General features: G+C 40.2%; 1 protein-coding gene across 2 annotated transcripts; it reads right to left on the bottom strand.

Moving 5' to 3' along the window:
- Window positions 1–1,396: 1,396 nt before the first annotated feature.
- Window positions 1,397–9,215, bottom strand: LOC127441952 (uncharacterized). 2 transcript variants are annotated; one of them, XM_051699557.1, is made up of 8 exons: window positions 9,069–9,215; window positions 7,846–8,169; window positions 7,456–7,764; window positions 5,535–5,852; window positions 5,116–5,424; window positions 4,109–4,141; window positions 3,893–3,973; window positions 1,397–3,068 (listed from the first exon to the last, which is right to left on the bottom strand). In XM_051699557.1, exons 1-8 carry the CDS (start codon window positions 9,136–9,138, stop codon window positions 3,034–3,036), a joined length of 1,479 nt encoding a protein of 492 aa, XP_051555517.1. In that variant the 5' UTR covers window positions 9,139–9,215; the 3' UTR covers window positions 1,397–3,033. The 2 variants fall into 2 exon arrangements, with proteins under 2 accessions (XP_051555517.1, XP_051555518.1); XM_051699558.1 differs by lacking the exons at window positions 1,397–3,068; window positions 3,893–3,973; window positions 4,109–4,141 and adding an exon at window positions 4,144–4,288.
- Window positions 9,216–15,996: the final 6,781 nt, after the last annotated feature.

The raw sequence follows: 15,996 nt of genomic DNA, 5'->3' as shown, positions 1-15,996 counted from the left end.
GGAGCAGACTCAGGCGTGGCTGTGACATGGCATGGAGCAGACTCAGGCGTGGCTGTGATATGGCATGGAGCAGACTCAGGGGTGGCTGTGACATGGCATGGAGCAGACTCAGGGGTGGCTGTGACATGGCATGGAGCAGACTCAGGCATGGCTGTGACATGGCATGGAGCAGACTCAGGCGTGGCTGTGACATGGCATGGAGCAGACTCAGGGGTGGCTGTGACATGGCATGGAGCAGACTCAGGATCCGGGGCAGAAGGTGGCACAAGTTCGGCAACCATGATGTGGGACTCTGGCTCGGCGACCATGACGTGGGGCCCTGGCTCGTCGACCTTGACGTGGGACCCTGGCTCGGTGACCATGACGTAGGACCCTGGCTCGGTGACCATGACGTGGGACCCTGGCTCGTCAACCTTGACGTAGGATGCTGGCTCGTCGACCATGACGTCGACCCTGCAGGCCAGAGCGCAGAAGTACTCTGCATATTCCTCAAGGGGACGATTCCCCTAACTTAAATGAAGAAGCTGAACTGCTGGGTTCATTTTGCAGTCAGGTATTCTGTAACGATGCTGGCATGTAGAACCCAAGTGCAGTTTATTACTAGAAGCGTGAAAACCAAAAACATGACTACAAAACATAAACATGAACCTGACTTGACTTGACTATAAAACAAAACATAAACATGAGCTTGACTTGACTAAACTAGACTTGACATAACTTGACTTTACTTGACTTGAAATAACATAACATAACATAACATGACATGACACAACTTGACCTGACTTGACTTGACTTCCAAACAACATTACAACACACAATACCTGACAAAGGACCAAGGCAAACATGAGGGTATAAATACATGGACAAGTGTAACAAAGACAAACAATGAACAGACAGAACTATAAACAAGATAACAAGATAATAAACCAATGAAAACAAGACACATGAACATGGAGGGAAACAGGATGATCACATGACATGGCAGGGAAACAGGAAATAACATGACATGGAACACATGACTATAAAACAGGAACTAAACTTCCAAAATAAAAGACATTAACACAAAACATGAACAAAAACACATAAAACCATGACACCCATATTCAACAACCTGAATATTGAGACCTGAATTTCACAACCTGAGATCTACACTTATATAATAAGAGCTTGAATTTCACAACCAGGATTTTTTTTAGGTGAATTTACACAAAATATTTTCAAATATTTAAAACAGCAAAAATTTTTGATAACATCAAATTACACTCAGTCATTTTCAAGATCATGAATTCAGAGGCTTTTTCAAATTCAGGTTCTGGTGATATAAAAATTACGCCGTACTCAAGACCTTCATTTGGAAATATTTGGAAATAATTCAAAAATAACACAGAAAAACATCTGTAGGTTTATAAATGCTTTATTCGGCTACTGCCATTAACATCTCAGCACATAACAAGTCTTCGGTAATTCTCTGCAAACTTCGACAGTAAGTGAGACCGGCTCATTCGGTTCTTCAGACAGTTCGACGTGTTGCGTAGCCAGTACATTTACTTCAGCTGTGCATCTTGTGTCATCAACCCAGATCTAAAGTTCGATTCAGTTCGATGTTGTGAACTGTCTCAAAAGAATGATTCTTTCAAGAATCGGACATCACTAAGTGTTAATGGTACTCCAGGAAAGAAATGAGAAACACTGACATAAACAAATTGATTTTCAACGTTAACTTATAAACTTTAAAGACAGACCTACTGTGAGCTATGACGATGTTCATCGATGGTATATGTTTCCGATGAAGCCATCCATCTACGTTATCTCAACTACTTTGTTTAAAAATTGTGTTTGATAGCAGAATTCATGGTAAACAACTACATTACCCATGGTACAGCAGTGAAAGACCACCAATTAGAGAACCAAGGCTTCACTCACTTTAAAGCAGTTGTGCTGGATTTGATTAACATTAATTCTGATATTTAATATGCCTGAATTACTGAAAATTTCATTTTAATATGATACAGCCTCAAATCATGTTTTGCCTCCCCATCAGCTGATTCTTGATGTGTTATATGCAAAAATTTTGATATATCAGAAATTGGTGAGTAACTTTTTACCTGAACTGTCTCTAGATTATTTTACCCAAATTTGGGGTTGACCCGATGAATGCCCTAGGATGAGTTTGATTTGTATGTTTTCGATAATTGTGTTTTCGATATAATTCAAACTGGTGGCCATGACGTGGGCAGGAATTGTATTGATTTGGTTTGTTTTGGCATGATCATTCAGATCAGAAGACAAAACAATTATGGTTCTAGCCAAAACGCGTCAAAAGTAACATACCAACAAAGAGTCTGATTTTGAGCTGATGGTGGAGCTAGAGAGTTTGAATGACAGACCCTAAAGTTGGTCAGATTAATGATCAGACCCACCAAAATCGCCATATTTCACAACTTTGGGCTGCCATAGACTCCCAGCCAGAAATTGTTTTTTGAAACACAATAAGCTGCCAGGTCATCACTTAAAGGTTTATAATTTTTCTTTGAAAGGTACACACATTACTCTGGTATTTAACAGTATCACCACGATATAAGTAAGACATTTAAAGGGATCTTTCAACTAAAAATGAATATTCTGTCATCATTTACAACATAATTTTATGTTACTCCAAATCTGCAATATTTTCTATGTTCTGTGGAACACAAAAAGAGATGGGCAAAATGTTGGGCAGTCACCTTTCACTTTCATTGCATCTTATTTTCTTTACAAAGAAAGTGAATGGTGGCTGAGTCTAACATTGGCTTAACATCTACTTTTGTGCTATACTGAAGAAAGAAAGTCATAATTGGCGTTTGTAAACATTAAAAGATTCAAATATGCTGCATTAATCTTGGAGACAAATTACTTCATAAAATACTATTTAAAAAAAGTACATAGTATCATATTTAAAGCACATAGCACTTGGGCCACTGTAAAAATACACTTAATTAAAAATGACATTGTTTTTACATTTGAAAAGAGGGTGTTTAATTATGTATGGTATCATTATATCTTCTGGGTGTTCTGAGACCTTCTGTTTCCTGAGAAGAACACACACACACATAAATAAATAAATAAATAAAACTTATGTAATTCATTAACAAAAGCAACATCTGTAAAACTGTTCAGAAAGAATATACATTTCTATATAATCCACATTACTGGGATTGATATTATTTACATGTTTAACTGCAACAATTAAAACTGGTGTACATGTCACTTTCTATTCATTGTTATAGATTGTTGTGAGGCCACATCCAAACGGATACATTTTCGCTTGAAAACACATCTTTTTCTCTACGTTTTGGACTTCTGTCCACACTGAGACAGTGTTTTTGACAGAAAATAATTTAGCATTTCGAAAACGCTCTCCCAAGTGGATAAATTTGAAAATGCCAACTTCGCATTGTAGTGTGTACAGGGGAAACGAAGATGTCATGTGGCACAGTCATGTGATCTATTCAAACTAAAACAATCAAGATGGCGGCTCATGATGTAGCACCGTTGTTGTGCCTGCGATTCACTTTGATTGTGTTGTTAAAGATAAATGTTACTTTGTACAACCTTCACATTTCATTCCTAAAGGCGACAGGAAGTTTACTCAGAATTGCTGTCCGGCAACGAAACATGAGGACAATTGCGTTTCAGACCATACATGGAAAGGTGATTTTTCACATGTGCAGTAAGGGGATTTAAGCGTTTTCATATGGTTCAGTGTGGATGAGAAACTTTTGGAAAACGCCTGAAAATGGCAGTGTGGACGGAGAGCGTTGCGAAAATGAAAACGCTGTTTTAAAAAAAAAATGTATCCGAATTAATGTGTACAGCCTGAATCATTCAATTCAGATAATGAACCAAAACTCACTAGGTCTTTTTTCACAGATGATCAGAAGAAGAATTACAGTAGGAGCCATTAATACTGCAATTTCACCAAGAAGTATAATCACTAGAGTCATGGAAAGATTTGTTCAAATAGATGTTACAGTAGAAAGACAAATACAGGATTAAATCCATTACACTGTAAATAGCCTTGTAACTTAAACTATATTCACTGTTTTAATGGTGTACAGACATTTCATACCTCTGCTTGATGATGCACCCAAAGTTGGACTGACTGTCACGTTCAGAAAAAAAGTGTTACAAATGACATACAGTAGAGATATTAGTACTACAGTAAATACAAATTCAGTCTCTTGAAGACTGCTGGATGCTGATTATTTAACTTTTGTTGGAGTTGCTGATGTTTCAGTAGATGAGCTTCCTGCAGAGTTTGTGATGGTGTCACAAAGCAAAATTATGTCAACTAGAGCTTTAGATGTGCATTAGTTAGTTCAGGTCCACATCATCATATCAACAACATCATAATACTAGAGCACATGGGGGATGATTGTTGGTATATCTAGAAAAGGCATTTACATTTACATACAGAATTTTACATTTTGAAGTATACCATACTGTCATAATATGCAAGGAATCCTATAAAGGGCAGACCAGGGCTAGTCACATGGTAAGTTGTCTATTACTAAGGACTATATTTAATTAACTAGGAGGTTTTGAATCAAAAGCCTAATTGACAGCATCTCTTCAAACAGAAGCAAGCTGTAAGTTTAGCGGCTTGGCCTGTTCACAGATATGATGTTTTTATCAGGTCGTTTCTAAGGTTCCTGACAAACTCTAAAGCAGTTTGTTTAATTTTGAAAGTTAATGTACCTGAATTTACTGCATTACCCTGTTAAAATCTCTTAAAATATTATTTGTTGTTTCTTACAATTAGAATTTATAAATGATTACTATTCCAGCCACAGCAATGCCGCATTACGATTTTGCCTACCACTGCGCTGTGTTGTGTAGCATCATGAATATAGCATTGCTTGTAAACATTGCAAAGCCTACAGTTTGCAGAAATTGATCTTTTCTAGTTAATCGCTCAGCTGGCTTAGTGTTGAATAAAATTCCATGTTGTGTTAAAGGTGAAAAGGACTCATTTTGTAGGCTAATTTCTGGACTGGTTGGGTGCTGTGTAATGGAAAGCTGAATAACATTCAGGAAAGTGTGATAAATATACTATGGAATTGTCAGTTTTCTCACCTAAATACTTGACAGTGTAGCTGGATGAGGTCTTCTCTTCATTTCTAAGAGTAGCCACACATCTCCACTCTCCGTTGTTGTCTTCATTCAGAAGTGTTGTAGTCAGAGTGCTGTTACAGCGTCCTGAGTGTGATATCTGATATCTGGAGTCTGTTTGCAGATTAACAACAGCATGATTCACCCAGACCAGCTGAACTCCATCAATACCAACCAAAGGGTCACAATAATATCCATCATATGAATACAGATGACAGGAGAGAGTCACAGAGCTGCCTGGTCTGATCTCAGTCTGTGTGGATTGTAGAGAAACTGAAATAGACAGAAGTCAGAAATAACATTACAGACTTTTCAGTAAAATAAGTTTAAAGAGACAATGATGTCCTTTTTAAATTGATTATATAAATAACAAAAACACTGACCATAAAGAACATGTAGAAAAACATGAGCATCATTTCCTTGTCTTTGTCCATTTACATTTTGCTGACAGCTATAAACTCCAAAATCTTTAGTGACTTTATAAATGTTCAGAGAGCAGTCAGACCCCAGACTCCTTCTGTTGAGTCTCTCTATGACAGTCTTCTTTATTCCTCCAATAAACAGTCCGATAGTCCCAGAATCTCTGTTTCTCTCATAGATCCATGTAGTTGAAGTGCAGTCAGATTGAGCATTATTACAGGGCAGAGTGACATTTTCTCCATAACTGCAGAACACATGTTTCTCTTCTGGCTCACTCGAACCTGAAACATGAGAGATAGTGTTCATTTAGTAATGTATATTAAAATATATTTAACTTCATAGGTAAAGTTTGTCTAAACTGTTTGGCCCAAAAAAATTTTGGCAAAAATTCTGACATACTGACGTCAAGTTCTGTATATATTCCATGTAGTTGAGGTGCAGTCAGGATGAGCATTATTAAAGGGTAGAATGACATCATCTGCATTACTGCAGAAAACACCAGTCTCTTCCATCCCACTCATACCTGACACATGATAGATGTTGGTGATCATTTTGTAATATATATATATATATATATATATATATATATACAGTCATTGGCCACCAGTTTATATTTGCAAACTCATCCTAGGGTGTTCAATGGGTCAACCCCAAATTTGGGTCAAATAATCTAGAGGCAATGCTAGTTAGAAGTTACTCACAGATTTTTGATATATCAAACTGTTTGCATGTAACACATCAAGAATAAATTCTAAGATTAGTGTTGCAAAATGTAGTATATAAAGGCTTTATTTGAGTGACTCTAGCTTTGAATAAAACGTTTGGCTAAAATAATTCAAGGATTAAGGACATATTTCTCATTTTCTGAAGTATATGGGTTTTCTAAACAAAGTAAAATATCACATAGTTCTAAGTTTATGGTTCGCCATGTGCACTTACTAGACCGTCTCTTTCTAGCGCTGAATGTTGAGCAGGAGTCTAGCCTACAGCCTCCATAGGACTGGTTTAGGAAGGACACAGCCTTAATAGGCTGCAGCCTTCTGTTTGAGAAGCACCCACAGTGAAATCGGAAACAGTAGGTTGACCATTCTTTAGCTAAAAAAACAATATATTTACCGAAATTCAAAACACTGCCCCCAGTGGCCAAAGCGGTAAATGTTGTTGGGCATATGGGCACATGTGAGCTCCATTTTCTGGGTGTAATGTCAACAGAGGGATGCCAAAAGCAAGTTTTTTTCAGATATACAGGATGTAAAACAGAGAAGAGGAATGCAGAAACAGCCCTGCCCCCCATTTCATTATGTTATGAAAAAATACAACCTCTGAATCATGCTCGTCACTGATTATGCAAACGCAATAACTTCCTGGTTTCAACGAGGGATCCGAACCAATTATGTAGTTTTTTAATTATTTTCAAAAATATCTATATAATAGTATAATGTAACTATCCTAATATTTTTTTAGATAAATATAATAAAACACTGTGGTTATGTAGACACATGATATTATCTGAAGATTGCAGAATGTCACAAGACAAAATAAAGGTCACTACAGCAACATTTACGTTATGAGGCTGTCCTGGTTATGCACACTGAAAAAAAAAAAGTGGTACCTGCAGTTGTTACCTCATGGAATTATTTCTACTTTATCTAATCCATAAAAAAGTTTTAATCCAATAAAATAGTTGGTGTAACATCATTTGAAAGGTACATTTAGTCAGATTAAATAACATTTTTGAATGGAATAAAAGCAGTTAATTTATGTCACCACATGAAGCACACCTAGACAAAACATTTATTTACAGTGCATGAGCTGTATAATGGAAAGCTGAACAACATTCAAAAAAGTGTGATAAATATACTATGGAACTGTCAGTTTTCGCACCTAAATACTTGACAGTGTAGCTGGATGAGGTCTTCTCTTCATTTCTAAGAGTAGCCACACATCTCCACTCTCCGTTGTTGTCTTCATTCAGAAGTGTTGTAGTCAGAGTGCTGTTACAGCGTCCTGAGTGTGATATCTGATATCTGGAGTCTCTTTGCAGATTAACACCAGCATGATTCACCCAGACCAGCTGAACTCCATCAATACCAACCAAAGGGTCACAATAATATCCATCATATGAATACAGATGACAGGAGAGAGTCACAGAGCTGCCTGGTCTGATCTCTGTTTGTGTAGATGGTGAAGAAACTGAAACGTAAATGTAAATGTAAATGTAAAGACAGAATGTTGCCTTCTCTAAGCAGTCATATAATTAACAAAAACACTGACCATGAAGAACATGCAGAGAAAAACTGAGACCATCTTCCAGTAGTCTGATTCCGTCCTTATAGTGCTTGCAGCTGTAAAGCCCATAATCTTCTTTTGTAACTTTATAGATGTTCAGAGAGCAGTCAGATCCCAGACTCAGTCTGTCATGCCTCTCTGAGTCATTCTGCTTTATTCCGTCAGCATACAGTACAACTGCCCTTGAATCTCTGTTTCTCTCATAGATCCATTCAGTTGAATTATAATAAGAATAAGTATTTTTACAGGAGAGAGTGACATTATCTCCGTAACTGCAGAACACATCGTTCTTTAGCACCCCACTCGCACCTGAAACATGATAGATGTAGGTGTTTATATTGTAATGTAAAATAATAAATAAAAAACTGTTTGTTCCATTTATAATTCAATATAGCAGATAAAAGACATTTAGCAGCGGCAAAAAATAACTAGGCTGGCTATTTTCGTGTATATATACAGCTCTGGAAAAAATTAAGAGACCACTGCAAAATTATCAGTTTCTCTGGATTTACTATTTATAGGTATGTGTTTGAGTAAAATGAAGATTTTAGTTTTATTCTATAAAGTACTGACAACATTTCTCCCAAATAAAAATATTGTCATTTAGAGCATTTATTTGCAGAAAATGACAACTGGTCAAAATAATAAAAAAGATGCAGTGTTTTCAGACCTCAAATAATGCAAAGAAAACAAGTTCATATTCATTTTTAAACAACACAATACTGATGTTTTAACTTAGGAAGAGTTCAGAAATCAATATTTGGTAGAATAACCCTGATTTTCAATCACAGCTTTCATGCGTCTTGTCATGCTCTCCACCAGTCTTTCACACTGCTGTTGGGTGACTTTATGTCACATCTGGCGCAAAAATTCAAGCAGCTCGGCTTTGTTTGATGGCTTGTGGTGGAATGTTATCGCTCGATGATCATGCGCTACACGGACAGCTTTAGCCGTTGCGCCCCCTCTCTGTGTTTACGTCAGCGTTTTTATTGAGAACGTCGACGGGAAAATACCGTGACCCAACCCCCCCCCACCCCACCCGCAAATACTGTCTCCCTTTAAGATTAAGAGTTAACAGAACACACAGTTCAGTTTTGTCTTTGATTTGCCACATACTACACACTTTTTTATTGACACAGAAACAGCGTCTGTCTCACCATGTAATTTTTAAATGTTTTATAGAGCAATAAAAATATAAATGTGTTTACCTCTCAGAAGGAACATAATTATTAGTCGCAGCAAAATCTCATTACCCTTTTCATCCATTTTCAGTCTCATTTAGCCTTCCTTTTTTCTTGGTATGGTCACAACTCTTAAGAGATCATCAGCCCATCCTGTTTTTGTTAACTTCCTGTAAAATGTGTCTAGTGTTTAATCCTGCTACTGTGCTACAGCTGCTATTCAGTGACACAACAGTGCATTATGGGTTGAATCTACACTTTTAATAATAAATTATCCTCCTATTAGTGTAATTTCACAGTGATATGTAGGAATTAACTAGCGCATGATGGGAAATCTCTTGAACTGTGTCACATTTTTCTTAAATATTCACCAGAATTCAAGTAGATTTACATATCTTTACAAATTTCTCTATTAGATGACACCTAAATTGACAAATATTTCTTTTGTGTAACAAATTGCTTGCTATGTTCCTTACTTGTAAGTCGCTTTGGATAAAAGCATCTGCTACACAACTAAATGTAAATGTAAAAGCAACTTTCAGTCACATGACACATTCAGTCCCACTGGAATTAACAAAAAAAGTTTCTTGCTCAAGGACACAGTTCATGGATCTGTTGGGTACAAGCTCAAATTTTGTACCACTAGATTACACATCACCCCCCAAACGAGCTGATGGTTAATGTTATGAAATTTGTTTAGCAAGAAAAGAGGTAATTTCTAATACAAGTTTTGACTGTTGGGCAATAGTTCATAAGTTTCACATCTTGTTTTATAGCATGTTTCCATTGAAATATAATTTCTAAATAAAAGTGGTAACATTTTTAGTATCCTTTGTGTCATTGGGAATTCCCGTCTCACTGGCTTAAAATTATTATTTTTTTAAATTGCCAATTTGCCAAATAAAACGTACAGTATATTTGCTAGTGTTTTGAAATAAATGTTGTTGGGTTTTTTTTCACAACCCACATTATTGAATTTTTCTAAGCATATTAGGTACTTGACATTCATGTCATGTTAATTCAGTAAAAATGGAAAATGAAAGACAGGGTAACTGACAAAAAGAAAAAAAACATTAGGCAATAAAACAAACAAGTATTTTTTCCAATATACACCAATGAGCCAAAACATTATGACCACTCACAGGTGAAGCGAATAACGTTGATCATCTCCTGACAAGGCCACATGTCAAGGTCTAGGTAGATTAGATGGTAAGTGAACAATCAGTTCTCGTAGTCAATGTGTTGAATGCAGGAGAAATGGGTAGAAGTGAAGACCTGAGTGACTTTGACAAGGACCAAACTGTTATGGCCAGACGACTGGGTCAGAGCATCTCTGAAACGGCAAGGCTTGTGGGGTAATCCCGGTCAGCAGTGGTGAGTACCTACCGACAGTAGTCTGAGGAGGGACAAACCAGTGACAGGGTTGGGCACCTGTTATAGTGAAAAACTATATTTTATAACTTCCTTAAATACATATAAAGTACCCAATTGGGTCATCGTGGAAACTTTACCACTGGGAGAAGAGATCAAGACCCTCGCCGGCATCTAGCAGAACCAGCACCAAGCATTCGTTGAGCTGCAGCTGGAGCAGGAATGGCATTTTCAACTCCTGCTCCAGGCACAAGCGGAAGACCGACACGCGTTCCGGAGCCTGATCACACACGGGGGGGTTGCTGCTGTGACCCCGGATCCCACCTCGATTGTCCCACTGGTGACCCTAATAAAAATGGGGCCCCTCGATGATCCCGAAGCCTTCCTCGACCTCTTCGATAAGACAGCCAAGGTGTGGAGATGGCCGCCTGACCAGTGGGATGCCCGGTTGCTGCCACTACTCTCCGGGTAATTGCAACTTGTGGCCCAACAACTTCCCACAGCCATCCTCCTCATCTATAACAACCTGAAGAGAGCCAGCCTGCCGCGGGTCAGCCAGAGCCCCAAACAGAGCAGTCAACACACCCACTCCTTGAGGCTGGGAAGGCACGGCCGCCTGTTCACGTTTGTGCAGCAGCTCCGTGACGCCTGTCAGAAATGGTTGCTGGCTGAGGGACCCCATGGTGCTCGAGACATCGTAGATCAGGTGGTAATGGAACAATTAATCTCCCAGCTGCCCACCGTGGTATGGCCGAGTGGATCCAGTGCCACCATCTGCCGTAGTTGGAGGAAGCTGTTTAGCTGGCCAAGGATTACATGATGGCGTTCCCAAGAAGCAGTGAACTGGAGTCTCTCTCTTCTCTCTCCTACCCCCAAACTGCACCCTGTCCTCTTTCAGGTCCATCCCTGCCCCCAGGAAACAGGGTGGTCCCATGCCCAAATTTCTTCCCCCTCGCCTGTGTACCCTGCTAACCCTGTCTCTCTCTGCTATCCCTCCCAAGCTGGTGAGCCCAGTACCACGGGTGTGGTAGCAAAGTCTGGGCCAGTCTGTTGGAGCTGCGGGGAGCCAGGTCATTTCCAGGATCAGTGTCCAGTAATGGAGGTGGGCACTCTGGTCCGGATCCCCGATGCTGCACAGGCTGCCCCTAATTGAGCTGGGGCATATCGGATACCGGTGAGTAACCAGGGGGATACATATCAAGCTTTGGTGGATTCTGGCTGTTCCCAAACCTCTATCCACCAATGCTTGGTACAAGACAGGGCATTGGGCACAAATAGTCAGGTGAAAGTGCGGTGTGTGCATGGGAATATTCACACATAACTGGTGGTTACCACTGAGATACTATTCAGGGGGAGAAAGCATAGAGTAGAGGCTGCGGTTAATTCCCGCCTCAACCATCCACTGATTTTGGGGACGAACTGGTCTGATTTTAAGAATATATTAAAGGAAATATGTGTGGATGGGTCCTGCGAAATAATGTCTCGTGTGTGACGTGCGATGCTATGGCTGGAGAGTTGGTGCCAGGACCATCTATGTCTGCTCAGCGTCAAACTGACGCAAGGGAGGGAGTCCCCAACCTCAGGGAGTTCCCTGAAGGGGATTTCCCTCTAGAGCCGTCATGTGACAAGTCCCTCAAACACGCGTTTGACCAAGTGGGAGTAATCAGTGGTCAACAGCTCCAGCCTAACGTCATGCTCGCATACCCATATTTTTCATTTATTAAAGATCGGTTGTTGTATCGAGTGATGCATGATACTCAAACAAAAGAGAATACAGTCCAGTTATTAGTACCGAAGAGTCGTCAGGAAACTCTCTTCCAGGCGGCTCACCATAATCCAGTGGCTGGCCATTTAGGACAGGATAAAACACTAAATTTTTTTGACAGGGCATTCACAGAGACGTTCGCAGGTGGTGTGCGGCGTGACATGAATGTCAGTTGGTGAATCCGCCGGCCACCCCAAAAGAGCCATTGTGCCCTCTACTGCTAATCGATGTCCCCTTTGAAAGAATTGGCATGGACCTCGTTGGGCCATTAGAAAGCACCGCATGTGGGCATCGCTTTGTATTAGTTCTGGTGAACTATACAACGCGATATCCGGAATCAGTGCCCCTGCGCAACATCTCAGCATGTAGTGTTGTGGAGGCACTCTTCAGAATAATCTCCTAAATGGGGATTACAAAAGAAATCCTAACTGATCAAGGCACTGCATTTATGTCACGAACACTACATGAACTGTATGAGTTATTAGGTATTAAATCGATTCGCATAAGTGTTTACCACCCACAAACAGATGGGTTGGTGGAAAGATTTAATAAAACCCTGAAAAATATGATCCGTAAATTCATACAGGAGGATGCTAGAAATTGGGATAAGTGGCTCGAACCCCTGTTATTTGCAGTTCGAGAGGTCCCACCAGTCTCCACAGGGTTTTCCCCATTCGAGCTGTTGTATGGGCGTCGGCCGTGTGGCATGCTCGACGTCATGCAGGAAGCTTGGGAGGAGGGACCTTCAAACAGCAAAAATTTAATTCAGTACGTTCTTGATCTTAGAGCAAAATTCCACACTTTGGGTCAACTAACACAGGAGAATTTGCTCCAAGCTCAAGAACAACAAAGCCGACTGTATGACAGGGGCACTCGACTACAGGAATTTGCACCGGGAAATAAAGTGCTTGTATTACTGCCCACCTCAAGCTCTAAATTCCTCGCCAAGTGGCAAGGGCCCTTTGAGGTCACATGGCGAGTCTGAGATCTTGATTATGAGGTTAGGCGAACAGATAGGGGCGGGGAACATCAAATTTACCATCTCAATCTCTTAAAATCTTGGAGGGAGGCAGTCCCTGTGGCCTTGGCAATGGTAGTCCCAGAGAGGGCGGAGCTCGGGCCAGAGGTGACTCTTAAATCTAATCAGTTCACCCCGGTCCCGTGAGGAGACCACCTCTTACTGCCGCAGCTCACGGAGGTGGCCAAGTTGCAAGCAGAATTCGCAGACATGTTCTTGCCTCTCCCCAGTCGTACAAACCTCATAGAGCACCATATCGAGACCACCCTTGGGGTGGTGGTTTGTAGCCACCCCTACCACCTTCCTGAGCACAAAAAGAAGAATTAGAGGCGATGCTCGAGATGGGCGTAATAGAAGAGTCCCACAGCGATTGGGCCAGCCCAGTGGTTCTGGTACCTAAGACAAAGGGACAGTCCGATTCTGTGTGGACTATTGAAAAGTGAACGCGGTGTCCAAATTTAATGCGTAAAGGGTTATTTGCAGATCCCCTTAACTCCAATCTCCTGAGAAAAACTGCTTTTTCCACACCGTTCAGCTTACACCAATTTGTAACCCTTCCATTCGGTTTGTTTGGGGCCCCCGCCACGTTCCAGCATCTCATGGACAAAATTCTCAGGCCACATACAGCATATGCCGCCACTTATTTAAACGATATTATCATTTATAGCAATGATTGGTGGTGGCACATGCAACATCTGAGAGCTGTCCTGAGGTTGCTGTGATGAGCAGGGCTTATGGCCAACCCGAAGAAGTGCGCAATTGGGTGAGTGGTAGTTCAGTATCTGGGGTTCCACTTGGGTCATGGGCAGGTGTGACCCCAAATTAACGAAACCGCAGTGATCGTGACCTGCCCAAGGCCCAAGACTGAAGGTTTTTGCCTAGTTACTCTGATGTCACCAGCCCGCTGACTGATCTCACTAGAAAGGGGGCTCCTAATCCTGTCCAGTGGACAGAGTCGTGCCAACAGGCTTTTCTAAAAGTAAAATCTGCACTTTATGGGGGACCGCTCTTACATGCTCCGAACTTCTCTCTCCCCTTTGTTTTGCAGACAGATGTATCTGACAGAGGGCTGGGGGCAGTGTCGCAGGAGGTGGGGGGAGGAGCAGCCGGTGCTGTAAACTAGCCGCAAACTCACTCTGAGAGAAATAAAGTACAGCACCATTGAGAAGGAGTGTCTGGTGATAAAGTGGGCCATCCTCACCCTCCGCTACTACCTGCTGGGGTGGGCCTTCACCCTCTGTTCAGATCATGCCCCACTCCAGTGGCTCTACCGCATGAAGGATACCAATGCGCGGATCACCCGCGGATACCAATGTGTGGTACCTGGCACTTCAACTGTTCAAATTTGAGGTGATCACAGACCGGGGGCTCAGATTGCTGTGGCTGACTTACTCGGATTTTGCCCCGGCCTGATTAGGGCAGTGGGGTTATGTGGGGATGGGGCGAGGTTGTGTGTCTGTTTGCGGGAGAGAGGGAGTGCTGTGGCTCAACAAACTGGTTGCCATAATTTCTAACAGCTGTTTCTTGTTACAGTAATAGGGAGACCTCAAAAGCAGCCAAGTGCAGCATTGCCGTGTTTTCTGAGTGTTTAAGAAGTTTAGGTTATTAAGAAGTTTACGCTTATTGAGAGTTTTGTTACTGACCTGAGCTAAGAAAAGCACCGAGTGCGAACAGAGTGCTAAAGGCAGACAAATAAAGCCTTACCTGAACTGTGTCACTGCTCCATGTCTCCTCCTTTCCATACCTGAACCTTAAACTATTTTACAAATTTTTATTATAAAATTGTTTTTATGACTCTTATTTTAATATTATTTACATATTGTAGCATCTTTCTATTAACATCACTTACACTGTACCTCATATGGACCTATGTTTTTGACATACAAATCACAATAATGGTGACAACCAAAGACAGCATATTAAGGATATGATGAGCTCTGAATAATCACAAAATGACAAATAACTGCAAGTTAAAACAAATACAATAACAGCAGCATATATAAAATCTGCAAACAGTAAAGCAATGAGCAGTACAAAGTAATTTGCATAATTTATTCATAACGCAGGGAGCTGAAGTGCAACTTGCTGAATATTGCTCACGCCTGATAAAAATGCAGAAAATAAGATTACTTTGTGGAAATATGAGTCTTAACTTGTTTAAAGGATGGCAGAAACAGTGCTTGTCAAAGCATTGGGCTTTTCACTTTTTCTCAAGAATAATCTGGGGAAGGAATTAAAACATTGCAGACAGAAAGACGCAACAAACTCACATAGAGTGAAAATATGAGCAATTAATCTGCAAAATATCTGCAAATATCTACACTTTAAGAGGTATGTTTATTATTTTTGGCATATATTTACATTTGTTTATATATGTACATATTCTGGCTAACTTTGTTTTCATTTATTTTATTTTTTTAAATAAACATGTACACATAGTTAAATGGGTAATTGACATGAAATTTTAAGCATTGTCATCAGTGTCCTGCTGTGTGACACATAATTTTATGATCTTTAATAATTACATACACACAGTTGAAGTCAGAAGTTTACATACACCTTAGCCAAATACATTTAAACTCAGTTTTTAACAATTCCTGACATTTAATTGTAGAAAACATTCCCTGTCTTAGGTCAGTTAGGATCACTACTTTATTTTAAGAATGTGAAATGTCAGAATAATAGCACAGAGAATGATTTATTTCAGCTTTTATTTCTTTCATCACATAAAATTTGTTAGTATTTGGTAGCATTGCCATTTTTTAACTTGAATCAAACATTTTAGGTAGCCTTCCACAAGC

Source organism: Myxocyprinus asiaticus, chromosome 6, assembly GCF_019703515.2.
Source record: "Myxocyprinus asiaticus isolate MX2 ecotype Aquarium Trade chromosome 6, UBuf_Myxa_2, whole genome shotgun sequence".
NCBI classification, from domain to species: domain Eukaryota; kingdom Metazoa; phylum Chordata; class Actinopteri; order Cypriniformes; family Catostomidae; genus Myxocyprinus; species Myxocyprinus asiaticus.
This window is presented reverse-complemented; position numbering and strand designations above follow the sequence as displayed.

Coding starts and splice junctions, on each gene's coding strand:
- LOC127441952 (XM_051699557.1), bottom strand. CDS start 9,138: ATGAGACTGAAAATGGATGAAAAGGGTAATGAGATTTTGCTGCGACTA. Junction 5,425..5,534: donor TTTTCTACATGTTCTTTATG/GTCAGTGTTTTT, acceptor TGTCTATTTCAG/TTTCTCTACAATCCACACAG. Junction 3,974..4,108: donor GGGTGCATCATCAAGCAGAG/GTATGAAATGTC, acceptor CCATGACTCTAG/TGATTATACTTCTTGGTGAA.